Here is a 22,326-nt window from a genome sequence, read left to right on the forward strand (position 1 = left end):
TAATTAGAGTATTTTACATCCTTAGCCATTTCAGAACTTAATTAAATTAAATTAGGGAATTACCCAGGTGAAATAAAACGCTATGCCTGAGCATTTTTTGCACAGATCCCCTTCAGTTCCTCAAAATACATAATTTCTCAAGATTACAGAACAATAACAGAGCAACATGAATAATTAGGACCATCAGAACTGTTGTTCCTTGCCATTAATTTATTACAGATTCAATATATTTTCTACAAGAAAAAAAAACTAACTCCTGAAACAGTAGTCTTACTAATGATCAATGTCTGTTTTGTTTTTTTAAATTTTCAGTATAAAGTTTTGTTATTGATCAGTATCAATAGTTCCTCTAACAATGAGTATGATTCAAAGAAATACCTTTTAGAGTACATTAATCTATTAACGCCGTCTCTTCAGTGGATTTCAGGACATTTATTTGGAGTTTAATACTAAATTTTTGCACTTTGCAACTATGGAGTGGACTTAAAATGCTATTTTATTTTGCTGCAGCATCTAATGTGACAAAGTGAAAAAATAGAGCCACACACACACAGACCGCCCCCCCCCACACACACACACAAAATGTTTTTTCACGATAAAACAAATAGGTTACATTAGAACACCTTGAACTTTACTCAGGCAACTCTGGTCCTAAGCATTATGCGATAATTGCATTCAATCTTTTTTTTAAATAAATGCTCTATTTTACAAAAAAATAGGGTCACCTATCAAGTAACTAAATTCAGGTGTTCCAATCACTTCCAAGGCCACCAGTGTATAAAATTACATGATCTGGGATACTGAGGCACATGGTGCACCGAGGTCACCAACTTTCTGCAGAATCAACAGCTTCAGACCTCCAAACTTCCTGTGGCCTTCTCATTGTGGTGCCAGATTGTATTACAGGGCTAATATCTGATGGCTTTATTAATCTGATAGTCACGTCACGTTGCGTTTTTGTTTTAATGCTTCTGAACTTTCACCGAATGAACCGGTCTGAGCTGCACACCCAAGGCTAGCTGTCCTGGAGATGTTGTTTTCTGCAGCTGCAAGGGAGCCACACTGTCTCTCATATGTTTATGATTCTTTTTTTTCTTGGTATAAAAGCAACTCGTCGACTCTGAAACTACTTTTACTCTGACCCGTTCGCAGGTTTTGTAAGGGCTCACCCGAATAAGTAATTTCCACCTCAACAGTGCTTACGGTAGTTTTTTTATTAACAACATTCAGTCTTTGTGAGATTTTATCATCCTGCAGTTTGCTTTCAGTGCAAATTCACTTGCCAGACCCGGGCTTGTTGGCAGTTTTGAACGTCCTCCAATTGCCGCATGTTTGAATGGCTGATTTCAATTTTTTTTTCAGGCCTCCTTAAATCCCTAATTAGACTCATAAACTCCTGGAACCTTCTTTCTGAAGGCCTCAGTAATCAATCTCACCATGTTGTTGACTCCTACTTTGCCGGTTTCTATAATTAATTGCTTTATTAAAATTTACAGAGGAATTTAAAGGTCTTTTGGTTACACTTTATTTGAAGGGGTATGCATAAGACCGATATGACACCTTCATAAACATGACATAACACCTGTCATGAACATGAACGAGTCTTTATGAACGTTTATGACTGTTGTCATGAAGTGTCATTCGGTAAATAATGACACTTTTAATGCAAATCTGCTTTAAACGTTGAATCAAAAGGCTATTAAAAGTGCCAAGTTTGAATCATTTGGTAAATAATGATCTTTTTAAGTATTGTTTAGAAAAAAGCATTGTACTATATTTAATGTGCTTGATGAGGAAATTATAATAATAACAAGGAGATTAAGATATCCAGAGTTGCATGTTGATTTTGACTGAACAGTGAAGTACAGATGATCAAACATGAAGCTCACCATTTCCCCTCGCTGTTCTCAAACTGCTGGACAGTGTAGCCAAACATGTCGTCCAGAGGACCGCTGAAGGACAAACTATTCTTCTGGTCCACGTTGAAGGACAACACGCATGTCAGCAGCACTGCAAGGACAAAAACAAAAAAAAAAAGGAAGGCAAAAGGTCAGATGTAATAGGATCATTTACAGCTGAAAGACATAATTAGTTATTTTAGTCTACTGCAGAGCTCTAGTGAGTTTATATTAAATAAACTGACTGAAATCTAAGAGAAGTGCACATGAGATTTTTTTGTTGTTGTTTTTTTTCCCTTTCAGACAGTCAAACATTCACAGGACATGTCTCTAAATCACTAAAGATGCGACTCGGAAATGAAAAATAAACGAGATAGCTATGTTGGAGAAATTCTAAATTCAAATGTCAAACTCTGCCGTCATTCAGACACGGCAGCGTTGAAATTATGAGACAAGAGCCACACAGATAAACCCTACGCATACGCATGCATGCTTATGCACACATTCGGTCATTCTGGAGGAGTTTGGAGGAATTTCATACACCAGAGCGAAGCATATTGGTCAGAGTTCAGGCGGACGTGCGGGACAATGTCTTCTTCTCTGCTCTCCGTTCTGTCTGGTTCCGTCTGAACATATCACAGAGACTATATTAATCCCACCACGTTTCTTTGGGCCTCTGCTACAATGACACTCTTTATGCTTACTGTGCCAGTGAATTCCTCCAGGATAATCGATTTAATTCTGAGACTTGTGAAGAAGCAGCACGATGTGGAAGAACAAGAGGAAACAAGCAGAACACGGACCACATACATGGAGACACAAACACAAGCAGCTGTTTGTCTTTTGATGGGGATCCTTTTGTTCATGCGTTTGACCCAAAAGCTGCAGAGAAGTATGATGTAATGTCTGGACCTGTGTAATTATAGATCTTTCAGCAGCTTGAAGCGTGATGATGGTGGCTGTTTGGTCAGTTGATTCATTGCTCTGATCTGAACAAAATTAGCAAAAACTCTAAAAAGAAAATAAACCTCGTTTAAAGATAAGAAAGAAAGCAACACATTAAGGTTCATCCTGGCCACAGGGTCCAGAATGGAGACCCATCTGTGTTTCTCTCTCTCAAGCACATTCTGTTGGATCCCAAGGCATTTCCAGACAAAAGTGAAACATGGCGGAAAATCTCCAAAAGCAACCTCAGTTTACAAATTAACTCTCGAATACAACCCTCTCTGTTGGACACCAATAGCTGTGGTTGAAAAACACCAGCAAACCCAAGTTATCTGCAGAAAACAAAGACCCTGAGCTTCATAAACGCTTCAGATCACAGTTTAACAACAGTTGTATTTTACACTCCTGAACTATATTGCCAAAACAATCAGCAGTCTTTTGGATTGGTGTATGCTAGTTTTAATAACCGCATATCTTAAAATTTTGACCTTACTGTAAAATTTGATATTCTTAAACATATATTTGACATTTTTATCTATGTGTGAATTTAAAGGATGTCACTTTGTTGCCATTACACAGAAGATGTGGGACAATAAAGGATAATTCTGTTCTATTTGTCTATTAGGTATGATAGTTATTGTGCTAACATGAATTATCCTCACAGCAAGGAAGCCCTGAGGTTGTAGTTTGTTTTGAATGTGGTGAAACTTGGCTCATGTTAATGCTTAAGGATATCCTTTCAGATAAAACTGCTAATCTTCATTCATTTGAATATTTATTATTTCCTATCATCTTTGTAATAGTGAGTGAAAAACAAACAGAAAAGTTAGGAAAAAAATAATGTGTCGATTTCAGTTACTATTGTACCTTCTCCATTCCCAGTTTTTACATGAAGGAATCTCTGCCAAGATGAATTATCTCCACTGTTTCCATTCTCCATCCTTTCTGTTGTTCCTCTGTGACTCCCTCCCAGAGATCCATTTCCTGTCCCTATTAACTTAATTACAGAGATCCCCTAAACTCTAAAGGCACACATCCATACACACATGGATAGTGCAAGATACACGGCTAATTTAGCTGATTTAAAATGGCTCCAGGCCAGTCAGGTCTTTTTATTTTTTTCATTTTGAGCACTGAGCTCAAGTGCACATCACAGTTGAGCTGTCCTGAAAAGTAAATTACAGAAAAATGTCCTCTATCCCCTGGCACACTTTAGGTGCCTGTCGTTTTCATTTTGTTGTCCTTGGTGCCACCTCACTATGTCCAATTAAATTAAAACCAGCTTTGTTTGAGAGCAATTCCAAACTCTGCCCAAAAAAAAATCAACAAGGGAGCTTTTCTGTTTGAAGATGGAAATTGTCTCAGAATTTGGCTAAAAACATGAAGAGCCAACAATTTTTATAAACACAGACATATACACTGGTACTGCAGTTCCTGGACTACAATAAGGTCTCATATTTGAGCACATGAGAAAATATGAACTGTGTGAGTCCCATGCTAACCACACCTGTCCAACTTGTTTTGAACAGATATTCTTGATGCTAAGATGATAAATGCAACTTGTCTTGAGAAAACGACTGTTTTGATCTGAGGAAAAACGTCCATTTATCCAATTGTTTTTTGGACTTTAGGTCACTAGCTAAGCTACAGCAATCACATTATAGCAGTAATTTCCATTTGTGCTTAAATGTAAGCTTGCTAATGTGCTAAAACAGGATGTTTACAGGAGAATGTGTTTAATGAGCGTGTTCCTAAATAGTGTCATTGTTCTTTCTTTGAACTCAGTCTTGAAGCAAAATGGTTTTTGCTATTTAAATTTAGCAATTTCGTAGGAAATACATTTCAACCCGCAATTTCTGAGAAAACGTCTGATGTACACTAAAAATAATTTGGTCAAAGTCACGTCATGTCAAAAAGAAGCTCTAAATTTTTACCCTTGACGGCAGGATCTGGTTCTGAGATGCAAGTCTACATAAACTGTAGCACTTTGTCTCAACCAAAAAGGCTGAAAAACTCTGGTTTGTTTTGCATATGAGCTCAGTTTCGATTGCACCACAGCAGAGCATCAAGCAGCTACGCAGAGCATCTAAAGCTCAACATGAGGACAACAGAAAAGAGGAAAGAAAATATTTTAAGCTGCTGGTCACCTTCAGCATAGGTGTGAATGTGTGAATAACTGAAGGTAGTGTGTGGCGCTTTAGGTGAAATCGCAACACAGATATGGTCTTTAGCTTACATGAGTGGGAGTTATGTCATATTGAGCTGTGCTTGCAAAAAAATATGCAATACAAGAGCTAACTCACTCTGCAACTCAGATAGCAGATGTACATTAAAATGGCCTGTCCACACCACCATGGCCTTTCTGCTCGTCTTGCACTAATTATAGAAAAGAAAGTAGTAATTCTGAAGTCTCTACAGGGAAGATTGCTTTTTTTTAAGTTCTGCAAGAGGTGTTTAAATATTAATTAGGCCTCCAAGATCATTATAAACAATGACAAACAGGCCAAATTTGCATATACTCATTATCACTTTCTGTGCTAGTAACCACAACAGCTGAGACAGCTTTTATTGTTTTTGTTTTTTTTCTACATCAACTTTACATTATGCTCACTGTCAGCTGATCTTCCACTGTGAAGATTGCCTGAAAGGAAATGAGAAATGGTTTCAGGGAAAACTCAGGTTCCAATTGTTTTTGGAGAATATTTTGCCCAGAACTGCTTTAGCCACGCTCTGGATTTTTTAAATTATTATTATTTTGAATTATATTTTATTTTAAATTTATTGTCATCTGCTAGATATTTCAGTATCGTTGATTAGAACACCTAACACATTGTAACACATTTGATTGATTGATTTATTGACTGAATTACTGTGGTGATTTTAGAACATTTAACTAAACATCGCTGTTCTCGCTGTGTGTAAATTAAGCATCAATTACAAACAGTTGCACTGAAAAACCAGTCAATTAATCCACCAGCCTGAAGAGGCAGAAACATTGGTGTAACATTTCTGTCGTAAGCACAATTCAAAGCGTTTATCTAGAAGTTAATTTATTGCTGCCAAAACATTAGGAACTCATAGCAAGTATTGAGGTTAAAGGCATTTACGGAGCCAGAACACTAATCTTTGCTGTGTTTATTTGACTTAAAGTCTTGTTCTTGCTCAGCAGGAAACAAAAATGTGTAACAAGGGTCCTGCTTTAAGCCAAGCTCCTTCTACATGAAGGAGTTTGGAAGGTTTCAATAAAAACATCTTGTTCTGCAGACTACCCTGTTTCTACAGTCAAAGATGCTTGGGTGGAGTTTAGTGCTCCACTCAAGCACTAAACAGTGTTGTTGTTCTTTAAAAGCTTCACAGACATGGTCACGTGGTCAGAACTGGTCAGCACCTGTTAGACGTCCCACCAGTCATAAAAGTCGCCCAGCTCTACACCTGTAGGCTTCAAAGCCTGAGTCAGCTACAGTAAAATAAAAACACTGGCACCTGCTCATTTGTAGCGCATCTAACCAGCTATAAACAGCTTTTACAGCTTACCAAATCAGCACCTTTGGAAAACAGAGTCATTAAGGACCTGAAACTCATCCTCAATGAGCCGTGGGTAGGAAGGTGTGAGTAACATGATCTAACGCAGCTAAATGGTTTGTAATTAAAAGGGGGGGAACATCTACGCTAGCTCACTAACAGAATGATGTTCAAGGAAGAAGCAAGACTGACTGAACATTTTGGACGCACTGAGAAGGAGTAAGGTCAGAAGGGGTTTGGGTGGGACCTGGAACTTCTCTGCACCATCTGCTGGCATTTAACAACAGACGTCCTGGCAGGAGACAGACATCTGGCATGACCAGGGGCAGCTTCGAGCCATGAAACTTATGAAACTGAAATATGTTCCAGATTTCCTCCTTTATTCTTTTATCTTTATTGGTTCTCCCATGGTTATCTTTGTTCTCATCCAAGTGCTTCTCCTGCACACAGTTTTCTTATGTTCTTTTGTTGCTTTTTTTTCAGCGATTACGTTAATACTTTCTGGTGTAAATCGCTTTGGGAATAATTATGCAGAGTTTCAGAGGGTTTTGATCTCCTCATATTGACTTCATTTTCTCCTGCGGACGTCAGCTCAGACTCTGCATCCTGGCAAATTGACGGCGCGTGGGTGTGCAGTGGACACCAGGGGTTATGAATGTGGGTGTGTTCATGTCTTTGTATGCACTCGTGAACAGGGGGCTGAATTCTTCAGAGTTTCAGAGTAAATGTCTCCAAGCAGAGGAGGACAGAATAAATAACCCAAGCTGACAGTGTGAGTGGAAACAGCAGCAGCAGCAGCTCTGTAAAGTTCTCCATGCTCCTGCACAGCAGAAAACCATTATGGGAGACAAAATGCTGGTGCTGCTTGTGTTTTTACACAGTAGGCATCCAGGAACAACACTGCATCACTCAGTCCTCAACCTTCAATCTCTGCCCTTTTCACAGGGCTTGTTAAGTCTGACATTTACTGGTTGTCGTGTTTCCACAATCCTGTGTTAAGCAATGACACAAATGGAGGCACTGTTCCTTTTAACCAATGGAGGAGTTGGTTTAAAAGGCAAAGTGAAGGGCTGAAATGACTGCACATGCCAATATTACACCAATAATTTAGATTTAAAAAGCCAAAGGTACTAAAATTTAAACCAATTTCCTAAGGCTTGAAGTTCTCAGAGAAAGCTTAAGGTGGTCTCAGTTTCCTCGGTCTGCATGGAGCACAAAGCAAGGCAGAGCTGCCCCTCTCCTACATGTTGCTGTGCCAATCAGGTAGCTGAAGGATGACTCCTATCCTACACCTTTTCATTGCTTAAAACAAAAACAATCTTTGTTTCAGCTGTTTGAAAGGTATAATAATAAGCACAAAATGTGCAATATTCCGATATTCTATATATAATGCCTTTTCCCCAGAGTTTTATTGTTGTTGTTGTTGTTGTTGATAGAGCATTTTGAAATTGGCTTTTGATTTTTGTTACACAAACCTAAGAAATCTATACACAACTGTGATCAAGTCAGAGTAAGTTGTGTCTGCTTTAAACAAAAATGTCAATGCTGAAATGATCAATTTGTACAGTCTACAACTTTTAACGCGCTAGCATGCAATCATATGTTTTATTTTTTCAAATTTAAAATAAATCTAAATTGGAAGACTTTTTTTTTTTTTTTGGTCAAATTTTGGCTCTCTGTCCTAAAAATACCCAGTAAAGACATAAGATACTTTTTAGACCTCAATCGTCTGTGTAGACAGCAAACTGTTACTGAGGTATTTCAGCTTGGGCTAAAATCAGAGGTGGGCCTCCAGTCAGTTTTCTGGCATGGCTAGAATCATTAGCATTAACCTCCTCAGGCTGTTTCCTCTCCTCCATCCAATCATTAATCCATTTGTCCATCTCTCTGTCACCCCAACAACATTCATCATCATCATTCATTCACTTTTTCCTTCTTTCCATTCATCTTTGCTATTCCCTCCTCACCATCCATCTCATCATCTCCCATGTTTGCGTCCCTTCCTATATTGATTGAACATGCCTGGCGGTGTCAGGTTACACTCTGTGAAACTTCCAGATGTACTCTCTGGGGCTCTGTTTTTTCACTGGTGCAGAAAACATGCAGCCCAACAAGATTACATCATCCCCCCCGACGGCTGTCAAAGCTTTCATCCCTGCAAGAATCTCTTCCTCCAATAACGTAGCGGTGCCTGGAAATCTCCTAACCAGACACACCGTACATACTGTCGGCTGAATCTGCTGAGCAAAACAGAGCTGAAGCTGATGGAGCGGCTGGACGAAAGTGCACTTCAGGGTTGCGTAAAGCTAAAAATACACACCGACAGGGGTCAAAGACAAAAGCTCCTTCCAGAATCACTAAGCATCAAAACAATCTTGATGTCTTGTGAGGAAAATGCCAGAGGAAATCAGCCTGGAATTATCAGCTCTTGCAATATTACTGAAGTTTATTATCGTTTCCTTAAAAAAAAAAAAATTACAACAATCTATTTGGATTGTGCAGCTCAGTTTATTTGTGTTATATTAAAGGTATTTTCAATAATAAAGCTGCACTGAAGCTCTCACTTCCCACACTGCAGGGGTTTTGAACTGACCACTAATGACGTCTAAATTTTCATCAGCACATACAGAAAGGGGACTGCTTCCTGTCTGATATTTTGGTTAAAAGCAGGAAAATCAAAAATGAGTGATGTCTGTTTCATTTGTTATATCAACTTTGTTACACACATTTCCTGAGAAATTGTTACACACATTTCCTGGTCTCGTTTGTAGCTCAGTGAAATTACTGTAACATAATTGTTTTGTAAGATCTTAATACTGGAAAAAGGAATATTTGGGGAATTTTATAATTTTTTATTATTTTTGGTAAAACAAAGAAAAACAACCCTATTCGTGAAATGAAATACTTACTTAGTATTTCATTCTTTCATTCTTGTAAGCTAGCACTAAGAAGCTAGCTTACAAAAAAGTTGAACAGACAGAAGGGTATACTCTTCATAGCCCAGTCCAGGACAAAAAAGAAACAAGTGATTCTGCTTATTTATCCATTAATTTTAACATTCAGCCCTTGTTACAAACCATAGTGGTCACTGCTGTCATAGTCTGCAGAACACTAGTAATGCTCAGCTGTGTAACAGGAAAGGAACAAACACCAACCAGAAGGATTTTATGTTGCACCATTAATGCTGGAAATATCCTGTCCTCACCGAGTCTGTGATCTGTTGGTTAATATGTTAAATGGCATCTATCCAGATGGGAGGCGAGTCATTCCTTTTTCTGGATTTGTTTCTTTTCATGTCCTTCCTGTTGCCCGACAGGAGCAAAATCAAAGATTTTAACCATCATATAAGTCAACGGGACAACTTTAAATGAGCTAAGAACATGTTTTATGAGTAAAGTTAAGTCAGTCAAGCCCATACCATTTTGGGACTCCCATGTGTTGAAAGTCCAAATGTAGTCATGTGGTTGCTTGATTACTGTAATATGATAAAGAAAAAGAAAACATGACCGAACACATGAAAAGTAAAATATATTCCCCTGTAAAAGCGCAACTTGCAATCTAAAACTTAAGTATTGTTCGCACTGTGCATGAATGTTTATTGCACACAAAAATGTTGAATTTTAGGACCTTTACCCTAAATAAAATCTAACATAAAGTGCTTTTCTTTGGGGCCAACAAGTGTGGGATGTCTTATTTTATTTTGTGGCAGTTGTCTCCTTTGATTTCTGTTAGATCAATCAAATCATCTCTCCGTTATACTCCAGCTTTAATGTTAACCTTGAGAACTTGGTTTAAAGAAGGAAATGTCATGTATTTACGTTAAACTGATATTGATTTTCTTTTTTATTACAGCAAATGCGTTTTAGAAAAATAAATCTCTTCATTATTAGTTAAAAATCTGTTTTGTTTTGTTTATGTTAGGTAATCTGCTCAATAACAAATATAATTTTTAGAATTTACACCAGTCTCAGCAGAAGCAACTTTTTAATCTTTTTACAGACGGCTACAAGATGAAGGTTCAGAAAAGCTTCATTTTGCTTTTAAGAAAAGACTGTGTTGAAATAGAAAATTGAAATAGAAAACTGTCTAAATATAAAATAAGAAAGGGAATTGTTCATTTGCACTTCTCCATCTTTCAGACACTTTATATTTTACCAGTGCTATATCTTAAAAATGCATCCTGTTTTAGCAGCTTTAAAAAGTCTGAATTATATTATGTTAGCATTTTTTCAGCAATACTATTTCATATTTCTTAGTTTCCAAAAGTATTATGAATGGGTAAATCGTAAGAGCCATGACACAGTGTGAGCTGTTAGAAGAAAAAAAAAAGCCAGCATGAGTAATTTTTAAATATTTTTGTACAAACTTGGCATGATTAATGGTGATAATAGCAGAGAAGATGAAAGATAAAGTTCCTAAAAGCACTGGGGATAAGCAGAAACGAGTACAGTCAACATGCTCTGGTAGAGCATGTTGACTGTTCTCTGGTTCACAAACATGTTCTGGTTCCTCTGTGGATCAAGCACATTTCCTCTAGGAAGACCATGACTGACTAAAAGTTTTATGTTTTTTTTAATATTAATGAAAGGCTTCTTATTAGCAATAGAATCCAAACTAATAATTCCATATCCTGTATTTCTTTGCCCTATGTTTTTGTCCACATAAAACTACATTAAGACAAAAACTCATTTCAGGATTTGTAGTATTCTTTTTAAACACTGTTCAGATTAACATTCGACAATAACGATGCAATTGCAAATAAACCTTTATGGATAACTTCAGTCATCCACATAAAACAAGTCAATGTCATGCTTTCAGAGTATGCAGCTGGGATTTTGGTATCAAAAGGGCGTGGCATGCAACTCAGCATTACCCTGTTTTCGCAACTCTTATAATTTGTCTTATGGTATTTATGCTATAAATATTTTTGAAAACTTGCCTGTTTACAGAATTGCTATACTTTGTGTATGATGTCATGAAGACTAGTTTTAAAATATTCTTCTCATCTCCTTCAGATGAACTAAACTTTTACCATCAGCTGGTCTTGCAACCGAGTGAAACCTCACCTAAAGTTACACATTTAAAAAGAAAACAAACATTTAAAATGATGTTTTGAAGGTGACCATCGTAACCAGCGTGGCGTTGGCCTCTTTTTGGAGGACTTAACGTGATCGCAGTACTCCCAGCAGATGCCGAATCCCTCTGGTTCAATGCCATTTTGATGGATAGCTCCGGACCACTGCTGGCATGGGAGTGAAAAATGAAGGGGTGGAGGGTGAGATAGGCCTGGCGCACAGATGCAAAGCTGATCTGGCTGCAGAAAGTCTCACAAGCACATATATCTAGGATCTAAGGCCATCAACACCTAGCAGGTACCGAGAACCCCAATGGGAATAAAGTATGCGTGCAAAGTCTGTGGAAAAAAAAAAAAAACAGACCACTTGTGTGTTTATTCTGGCAAAAGGGGATAAGGTCCTAGTTTGGACATGCAAGAGAAAACAGAAAAGGAAATTACTTCAGACGTGAACCCTGTTCAACAAAGAAAAAAAAAAAAAAACTCCCACAGACTGCATTGCTCCCCACAACACCCCACAAAAATTGGCATCAATGCTGGGAAACAAGACGAGTTTATCAACAGACTGAAACGCTCATTCTTCGTAAATGTATGTACCAATACTTGTTAGTGAGAATTTTGAAAAAAAACCCAAGGAAGAGGCTGCAGGGATCAGAAAACCTCCCACGCTCTCTTTTAGCTTTAAACAGAAGCAGTGGTGTGGCGTTTTTCCTCTTTAATTTCTTCACATCCACGGTTTTGTTAACACTGAAGATAAAGAAATCTCCTCCCACCACAAAGTTCTTCATAATGAACCTCCTCTGTGGCTCGCCATCGTCTCGCCCACATCAGCAATTTTCCTGATCTAGAACCTTCTGTTCTCCCTTTGCCTCTGTGTGTCTCCTGCACCCTGCATACCTCCTCTTTGCTCCTGATTCCTAACAACAACAACTGTGCAGTGGCAAAGGTCTTGTGACCGAGGAATAACTCAGTGCTAACGCTTTGTATGCTGGCACGACTGGACAGACAGGCACCGATTCCTGGAAATAACAGATTCCCTCTGCTGCTCAGATTCTGAAAGTTCATAACGCAGTTTCTTTCATCTTACAATTGAATGTTTTGAAGATTTGTTTCTTTATGGGTGTGCCAATGTGGGAACAATTAAGCCAGTGTTCACAGGGGTTAAGAGGATGTTCCTGAACTTGTTGAATTTGTAGCACCCGGAGAACAAGTGATGATTGGCGCTGAAGCGTGACACACACACACATCCTTACGTGTTCAGTGTGTGTTGGTGTGTACGTGCATGTGTCCAGCTTGGCCCCATTTGCAGGCCAAGACCTTTGCAAGATGAGACAAAAGTGTCACGCTGCATCATCACGGGTGTTATCCTAAAAATTGATCTGAAACTGTGAAGTGTGACAAAATGCAAGAACAGAAGAAGTCTCTACAGAAGGAAGCAGACTATTTTAGCTAAAACCAAACTAGATATAGTGAGGATGCTGACAAGATCATGAAATCAGGTGGAAAAGAACAATGGATACATCAACTATTCATCCTATTGAACATGTGGGCATAATGATTCAGTTTTTGAAAGATTGAACAGAAACACACTAAGAGTTTAATGTTTTATTTATATTAAGGTCCAGATTTATTTGTTTAATATTTATTCATAACTTCTATGTGCAACACAATAGAATGCTTAACTATGGAGGACCAAAACCGACATAATAGGAAATAAAAGAATAAATGTATAAATAAAAGAATAAATATATATTTTGATAAGAAATAAAAGCATAAATATATTTTTGGAGGACCAAAACTGACATAATAAGAAATAAAATAATAAATAAAGGAATAAATAAGAGCATAAATATATATTTTGATAAGAAATAAAAGCATAAATATATATTTAGTTTTTCCTTTTCCTTACACGAGTTTCCGTCAAGTAATGTATATATTTTCTTCTTCATTTCCCCTAAAAATGCGTTTTGTCAAGAAAAATAGATATTTTGCTTTGTCTTTTTATGCTTCTCCCTTTTCCGCTCGCTGCATTTCTGCTTTGTCTTCTTCCGCTCGCTGTATTTCTGCTACATCAATATGTTAATGAGGAGAGCTTACTACCCCACTCTGGTACTTAATTTCTGATTTTGTAAGTGTAGATTACGTTAAACTAGCAAATTGTCAGAATTGTCATGTTTCCTCAAACAATAAGCTAAAGTTCAGTGATGGAAATAAATATTGAGAAGCGGCTTAGCGGTTTAACCACATAACTTTTGACACATCCCTCACTCTGCTCAAACTTCCTGTCTCCATTTCCTTTATGCTGTGTACATTCTAACAATGCCATTAAGACTGATTTTAAAAACATAATACCTTAGCTCTCCATTTTGTCTTGTGATAAATAATGTTATCTTTTGACTACTACCTGGAAAACAACCATTAAAGCACATCATGCGTCAGCCTCAACTTACTGTTGGGATCGCTTACTTAACCCAGGTGGTTTTTTGCACGCCACAACCTGTGCGGACCGCAGGGTCGGTGACATCGTCACAGATGCACCTTTGCAGCCCTTTTTCAAGCAGCAGAGTATGAAACTGAGTCATGTGGGTGGGTTTTGAGGGTTTCGAAGGGTTTGGGGTAAATTGGTTTGAATCTTCCTGAGACCAACAGTGCATCAAGTGAATATATGCTCCTCTGTTTATCCACAGAGGGCAACCGTATGCCAAATTAGCCCTTTTCCAGCGTTGATGTAGCTACGTGCACCCATGCTCCACAATCAGCTCATTATTGGAAGGGTTTTCATGTGATTCTGCCCTGATAAGTATCACTTGGAACAACTTACAACGCTGACTGGCCTTTGAACAGAAAGAAAACATGCAAATTGTTTATTCTTTGTGTACATCTTAAATTATTCTGTAACCTTTTCCTGAGTTTTAAGGATGAAAAGGCTATTTCTTTTAGAAATTGTGCTTTGTAACCTAAGAATAAATGAAACATGTTTAAGTTCATACCCATCTAGGCTTCATAGGGAGAGTTGAGCTGAAATCTAAAGCTTCTACAAAATAAAAGCAAGCAGCATGAGCAAAACTGTCAACCAATTTATTTGGAAACAAACGCCACAGAAACGAGAAACATCTTTCCACCGCTAAACGTTTGCCATTTCTCTCAAATATTTAGATGTACATGCATAACTTCAAAAACCATTTATTTCTTCACAGCAACTGGATTTTCACAATATTGGCGACTGTGGTTGCTTCATCTACGACTTGTGGTCGTGGTGCACAAAGGGGACAGAAGTTGTCACAAAGCTGACAAGCGTGAACCATGAGGTAAGTGTAAACCGCTCCATTTCTGAGGAGAGGTTACATCTCTTCCAAATAGAAAGTCACACTAAGACAGCAGTGTGAGGTGGAAAAAAGTCTGCAAGGTCTGCTGAGAAAATCTCTCTTTGCAAAGATTTCACCAAAGATTTTTTCTTGTTGTTGTGTTGTTTTGTTTTGTCAAGCCGACACAAGATTTCTTCACCCTGGTTGTTAGTTGGTTTTGCTGCCAGACGACAGAGTATTGTGTCTGTTAAAAAAAAAAGTGTTGGGTGAAAGAAAGATGTGATCATATTTTATGCATTTACATGCTGCATGGATCAATTATAGCACACCTGCCGCAGACACCTCAAGTAATTCATTAGAAGCCAGGATAAGAAGCTGTAAAAAATAAATAAATAAATAAACCTGTCACATCTTCTGAATCTCAACAGTTGAAAGAAAATTATTGCTGAAAAAAAGCAAAGAAGCTCTATACAAGAAAAAAACCCTGCTCTAATCGGAGGAGCTTCGTGGTCAAACACACAAAATGCCATAAGAGCTGAACACACCACCGCCTCCATAAAACAATACAGTGAACAAGACAGTGGCACTATTATGCTTTGGAGATTCTTTCCTTCACCAGGGACAGGAAGGAAGATGGTTTGACTTGTGTGTGGCAAAACGGTTCAGTCAAAGTCCGGACTAAAATCCAAAGGTTGATGTTCGCAGACATTCTCCAACAAATCTGAAACGTCCAGCCACAAAGACTTAATTGCAGCAAAACTTTCCGCTGTAGCGTTCTGAATACACACTTTTCTGAGTTTCATTTGTAAAACTTTTTGAGTTTAATAATCCCCTTGCTTCATTTTTAACTATATGCTACATTGCATTAAGTCTATCACACAAAATCTCATTGGAATATACTGAAATACGTAGTTCTAAAGGAACGTGAAAAAATTCTAAAGTGATTGAACACTTTGGAAAGGCAGTGTATAAAGCTGTTCAGACTTGATGGTTTTTCGCAGTAGTTACCTATGACATGCATATCACTGCGCCGACGCTGCCTGTTGAATTCCTCACTGATAACCAGCTGAATGCTTCCTCTCCTCCGAGAATGCAGAGATAAGACAAGCTTTAAATATGAATGAACCCTGTATTAAATATGCACATGATCGCAAAATAAATGCAAAAAATGCAAAAAGTGGTAGTTTGAGCTTTTAGAGATTTTAATAAATGCCATTGTGCAGTTTCTTTTAAAGATAATGAATTAAATAAGCTGGAAGAGTTGGGTAAGTTGACACTGCGTGACCTAATTACTCATTCTGCCAGAGAATCTCTGTCGGCTGATGCCAACAGACAGATTAGTGCAGAGCGCTGCAACCCGGCCGGAGAGCTGACTCAAATGAAAGATACGGTCACCGCCAAGAGAAGGGAGGTGGTGGTGGGGGGGATGACTAAAAAGACATACTGCTAATGACTGAGATGGCTGGGTCCACAAAACGTCTCGCCAAGTTCATAAATCTAATCTAAAGCTTTAACGTCTGGAGAACTCCGTCTCCGGACCGCGCAGCTTTCAGTGAAATGACCGTCCTCTCTGACCCTCTGCTGCAGCAGACATGCACTGTTGGGATATATATGTGGAAAAGACAAATTCCCAGATTCAAGATGTGAGAAACTGCGAGGGGGAAAAAAGCATTCCGATCCTCAAGAGAATTTAGTGTTTTCTAAATTTGGATGAGCTCAACGAACCTCTCACCTTTTCTCTCCATGTTTTAACCAAACAAGCTGTGACAGAAGCAAAAGTTTAACATCTGGCAAGCTAAACTGGAAAACACCTCGGTAGATCTTTTACAGGTGTAGGAGCACAATCTACAGTCGTATACATTAAATACATATACGATATTTGTTCGTCAGATTAAAGTCTCTTTGGAAAATCATTTTTGAAAACAGACATTAAACTTATTGTACTTTTCCTTAAGCCCACAGTTTTGTATTAAAACATTTATTTTTGTTCTCTGTGTGGTCTTCCAAGCATCCTTTGGCTGTTTCTTTCACCCCAAAGACAAGCATCCCATTATGTGTAATCTCTGTGATAGAGGCAGTTTGCTGAAATAGATTTGGCTTTCACATGGTCAGGTCACACGTGAGTATTTTTTACCATGTTAAAGCACATTGTAAAACCATAAACGGTTTACGACTCTGGCTCCTGATGTATGAAAACCTGAGATGATACTGTTGGTATGACCTAAAGCCAGACAGTTTCCACCTCCGTGTGAACCACATGAGTTCATGAGTTCAAGAGCTCAAATTGTACTTGAACTGCAGGACAGTGGCTGATAGGGCATGAGACACTGCTGAGATTATGTACCATTCAGATCTAGTTGCCACGTAATAATGCTCCTTTTGGCTTTATTTAGATGTCTAGAACTGGCCATCTCAAATTCTTGCAGGAGTTGTACTGTGGATATGATCTAACCGGTTTCAATTGGTCTATTCTGCATTAGTTTGATCGTATATTCTACAGGTTCAGTCTTTAAATTTCACACGCAAGTTTCACTTAGTAAAGAAATGCTCAAGCAATCCAGTTCACACTTCTTTCAACAGTTTGTTAGATTCAACTGAGTGGATCAGGTGTGAATCTCAAGCATTCATCATCTACCCGAACATAGAAATGAGCCTGCTGAGAACAGCTGCATCAAGCAACCAGCAGCAGTCTGAAAACCAGGACACCCATATGCATCAGGGAAGTTAAATGTGTGAACTGAATGCATCGTGTTCACTGTGCATAGAGTTCTCCCAGTTCTAACTAGTTAGAGCTTCTGAAGTTTTTAACACATAGAATGAAATGTGAAAAGCAGAAATACTCACATGACAAGCCTAATATTTTCTACATGAAAGTTCATGCTCAGAAGTGACAAAAATTTAGCTTTTTGGCCATAGTGACAATGAGAAGACTTGAAGGTGTCAACCAGGAAAACCCTACACCATCTGTGAAGCACGATGGTGGCAGCATCATGCCTGTAGCAACTTTCAAAGGTTATTTTGTCCCATAAAGATTGGGGAAGTATGTTTCTATTCAAGCGCTGCACGTACGATTTTGACTCTTTTTCAATCAGGAAAAACAGACACCATTCCAGAAAAAAATGCTTCAAATCAATTATTAAAGACTCAAATCCGCGAAACGTTCTTGTTGACAATTATAGTCAACGAACTAACAAAATTTAAAAGTAAAATTTTTTCTACTAACACGATAAAGAAGCAAACTTCTCCAACAATATTAGAAAAAGCATGGCTTGAGAAATAAGAAGCATTCAAGAGAGTGTGAAAAATTGTCAGCGCTCTGTCCTTTCATCTGAAACAGTTGTCTACACTAATCAAAAATTTACATAATTCAACAATGGCCTCCAAATTTTACCCTTAGACACCCAAAAAAACGAAATGGTTTGTTCATCTACTCAAGATAAGTGTTTGTTTTAAATAACTTCAAAATATTAGAAAAGTCTCTCAGCTAATTCACAGATGAATCCAAGAGTGACGTTTTTTTTTTAAAAAAAAAGGTGGCAGGTATGACTGGTTAACATCAGTATAAACGTGAAAATAATAGTTTACTATGTGATCACAAACTGATTCCTTCACAGTCACAGACACACACTTCTATCCATTTAACCCTAACTCAATTCTCTAATGACCATCACAAGCCAGTATCACATGAAAGCAAAGGAATCTGAGAATTAAAGAGACAGTCCTTATTCGCTTTGTTGCTCTCTCTTTTCTCTCCTCTCCAAACAGGAACTCTACATTTAGTTTTAAATACTTGAAAATGAGCTTGCTGCAGCTCTAAGACTGAGCCTGAGAAAGCTCTGGTCATAGAGCGATGGAGAGTTTTTAAACATTATTTTAAAAGCCTGAAGTGACTTGAACCATTGTGATGAAAAAGCCTCCCCACAGCATTATTCTGCCATCAACATGTTTCAGCATGGTGAGGATGTCGATGCGAGTTATATGCTTAGCATCACAAATATAAATAAAAAAACAACATAACTTTGATCTCATCTGACCATTGCACCTTCTTCCACGTGTGCTGTGTGGAAAACTGCTGTATTTTCTCAATAATGCTCTCTTTGTCAGTTTAAGCAGACGTCCGTTATCCTGGCAGGTTTTCAGTCGTCATATTTGTCCATCTTCAATGATTGCTTGGCGTTGATGAGGTAGTTTGCTCACCAATGTTTTCTGCCAAACTTGTGGATTTTCAACAAATTCAACAAATGCATTTACTTTAAAAAGAAGACTTCTGAAGGCACTGGCTTTTATTTATGTTTTTTTTTTATAGTAACGTAAATCCAATTGAAAGCGTATTAAAATATGTGTCTGTATTAAGCTAACATGGCAAATGTGAAAGAAATTCAAAGTGAGGCTGAGCTGCTGTCAAAACGACCTCACTTGGACAGACTGGAAGCAACACAGGCATTTATCAACAGGAGCGCGTGCAATAAGAACACTACAGGAGACAAAGCTGCACGCGCAAAGATGCACGGTTAGCCACGTGCCGTCTTTTCCACCTGTCATGCTCTAATCAGCCAAAACGCCCCGCCGCTCTCTTTCAGTCTTTACTCACCAACAACTGCCGCTGCTGTCAAAGTGGAAATCTGACTGAGCCGCAGCATCCTGGCGCGCCACGCGGGTCCTGTTTAGCCTCCTTTTCTTTCACCACAGATCCACCCAAGAAGCGACAATTGTTAACCCACTAACAGGAGTCCATGGGGCTTTTCAGAGCCCGGGTCCCTGCTCAGGCTGACAGAAGATGCTGCCTCTTAATGTACGCGTCCGCTCGGCTCAGCGGGAAATAGGAAAGGGAGGGCGGGGACTTCAGAGTTGTGGGTTCTCTCACCCACGGAGCGGGGGACGGGAATACATCAACTGCACAGTTAAATCTTAAGACAAAAACCACGGTTGATCTACAAGTGAGAGCAGGTCGAACTGAATGTAATAGAGGTTTGAAAGCAACTTGGGCGTCCTTGGGGTACACACGCAACGCAGCTATTGCGTTATGAGCGGTTAATGGTGCCTCACAATGTGGCTAAGTCAAATTGTTTCAATTGAAAGGGGAAAACATGCATTTATGATTGGCGAGTCACGGGGGGAAAGTGAAAATCTTATGAGAAAACACAGAACAGCATTGTTTCAATGTGTTTTCTGATAAAAAAAAAAATTGTAAAATGACTTTCTGGCATCCCTTTCAACCATCCAGGGAAGTTTTCCCCACAGGGAGCCAGGCTCACTCACCAAAACTGTGTTGCTGTTGAGAGTTGAGGTCACCCAATTGTAATATATCAGAAACGGTTCTGAAAACTCAGCATTTCAAGTCGTGGCTGTTGAAAGATGTTTGGTATCACTCATTTGAAGCATAATTCACTTTACCCTGTAGACTGTACAATGTAAACAGAGGAAGCTTGTCATGATTACCTGTTTTACTATTGTCTACACTAATCAAGACTCAAAGAAACATGGGGCTCTTTTTTCTCTCTCTACGTGCAGCACTTCTTTGACATTTTACTGAACAGAAAATCTTGCATTGGATTCCAGCGCCGCCTGGTTTATCTCAAGCGTTAAGCGAGTTTGATTCTACGCAGCTGCTGCAAACCTATGATAATATATTTTTCAGTCGCCTATTTGGAGCTTTATCTGAATGATTTAAGTTCAGAGCCTTGTAAAACAACCTCAAAGTATTTTATTGGTGTCTTGAGAAAACAGATGAACAGATGATTGTGAAGTTAAGAGGACCGTGGGACATTAAATCAGCTGCAGCTCAGGTGAGAGCTCTCAGGAGAACAACTTGCAACAATAAACAACAATAAACAGTACATAAGGATATTTAACAGTATTCTAGTAGCATATAGAAATATGTGTCTATTTCTTGTTTGAATAAAAGCAAAGCATATTTTGAACATTTTAGTTCAAAATTTTGTGACAAACAAATTTACACATTTCAATTTCAACATTGAAATGTCCTTACTCGTGGCTATCGTACAGAGAGAATCTCAAAATAGCCCATGCATAGCTTTCAAGCTCACAGCTCATTCACACCTTTACTCTGGTCTTTCCTTTATGACTATCAACAGTCACCAATCTCCATGTCTGCATCTAAATATTATGATCTGCTTAAACACAGAGAACATGCAACGTGGAAAGCAAAAAATAACAATTCCTCGTTTATGCAATGTTGCCTTTATTTCTAGAAAAGCAAAACAGAGGGATATGTAAAAAATGGCACATCAGATGTACATATCAAGCACAGCATGTGCTCGTTTTTAGTGTAAACAAAGAAGCAACATCTGCTCGAGACGGGACCTCAGGAACACCCAGCAAATGAGACAGTTTACAGGAGTCTTTCCTGTCTTCAGCCCCCACAGACATCCCTGAGTGAGACGCAGGAAGACTGATTAGCTTCATTGCACAAAATAGCCCTTCGCCACGCATCCACCCACCCTTTTCCTCATCCTCTTACACGACTCGGCTTACTGGTTTGATTTACCCTTCTGGTAACATAGTGTAGAAAGCGTCTTAATCGCAATCGATGTTTTCATTTTGAACACCTACGCAGTATCCTCCTGCCCTTGCCGCCCTGCCTTTCACTTTTGACGTGCTGCGTGCCTGTATTAGCAGTGGGAGTCTATGCTAATGTGTTTTTCATCTCCCTATCTCTTTAACTTCCTCTATGCACTGAGACAGGAAGAGGGCATTAAACTGAACAGATACAGGGCTCTAAAGTTTCGTCTTTCAATTTCAGCTCTGAATTCTTTAAATAGAAAAGATTCTAAGATGATTATAAAGTACCATCATGTCTCATACAGCCTCTTTTCTCGCTTCCACTTTGCTGCACAAAAAAAAAAACTGCACTTCTCAGATGAAGTTAATCGCTTTAAGTGAAGAAAATTGGCCTGGTTTACCCACGACATTAAATCACTAATGCTAAACAAACTTCTTTTGCAGTGACAATGCTTCTGTTTCAGTAGAAGCCCATATACAGAGATGATCTGAGGAATCTGTAATGTATACAGGAGGACGGTGTTGCGGCGTTAGTGACAGCTCACAGTAAATATATACTTTGTTTGGTATTCACTGTTATTGGGTCTGATGCGGAACGGATAGCTTGGAAAATTAAAGCATGTATAGCTGCTTATCTTCACACATTTTTTCCCTTTAAAGGAGAATCTTAGTAGTTGATGTCAAACAAAGTTGTGGAATAACAGATTTCCATCCAAAGGCATTCAAGTTCTTTTAAGTTTTTACACAATTTGTCATAGAATAACCAAGAATTGAAATATATTTTTCGGGATTTAAGCAATTGACCAACACAAAGAAGTGCAAAAAAAAAAATATGTGGATTGTGGCTGCAGCAAATCATCTGCGTCCTCGCTGCATGCGCTCCCTCTTGAAAGCTTTGCGTTTGTTCTTCTTCACCACTTTTGGCGCAGGTGGCTCCGTCTGAATGTGAACAGGTTTCCATTCATCTGGTGTAACAAAGACTTTTTCTCCTAGTCATAAATATTGCACCGTCTTTACTATTTTTTTTCTCTAATATGAAACCCAGTGCGTTAAAAAGTTA

General features: G+C 38.5%; 1 protein-coding gene across 3 annotated transcripts in view; it reads right to left on the minus strand.

Moving 5' to 3' along the window:
• Positions 1-19,557, minus strand: part of itga1 (integrin, alpha 1) — a 63,573-nt gene extending 44,016 nt beyond the window's left edge. The window contains exons 1-2 of one of the 3 annotated variants that reach the window (XM_017307800.1): positions 19,336-19,557; positions 1,890-2,010 (exon numbers count right to left, since the gene is read on the minus strand). In XM_017307800.1, coding sequence (XP_017163289.1) covers positions 1,890-2,010; positions 19,336-19,384 — 170 coding nt within the window. In that variant the 5' untranslated portion in view covers positions 19,385-19,557. The remainder of the gene's footprint in view (positions 1-1,889; positions 2,011-19,335) is intronic. The other 2 variants (XM_017307801.1, XM_008423751.2) reach the window with 2 other exon arrangements.
• Between the last annotated feature and the right edge of the window lie 2,769 nt (positions 19,558-22,326).

This window comes from Poecilia reticulata, linkage group LG12, assembly GCF_000633615.1.
Source record: "Poecilia reticulata strain Guanapo linkage group LG12, Guppy_female_1.0+MT, whole genome shotgun sequence".
Classification (NCBI taxonomy): domain Eukaryota; kingdom Metazoa; phylum Chordata; class Actinopteri; order Cyprinodontiformes; family Poeciliidae; genus Poecilia; species Poecilia reticulata.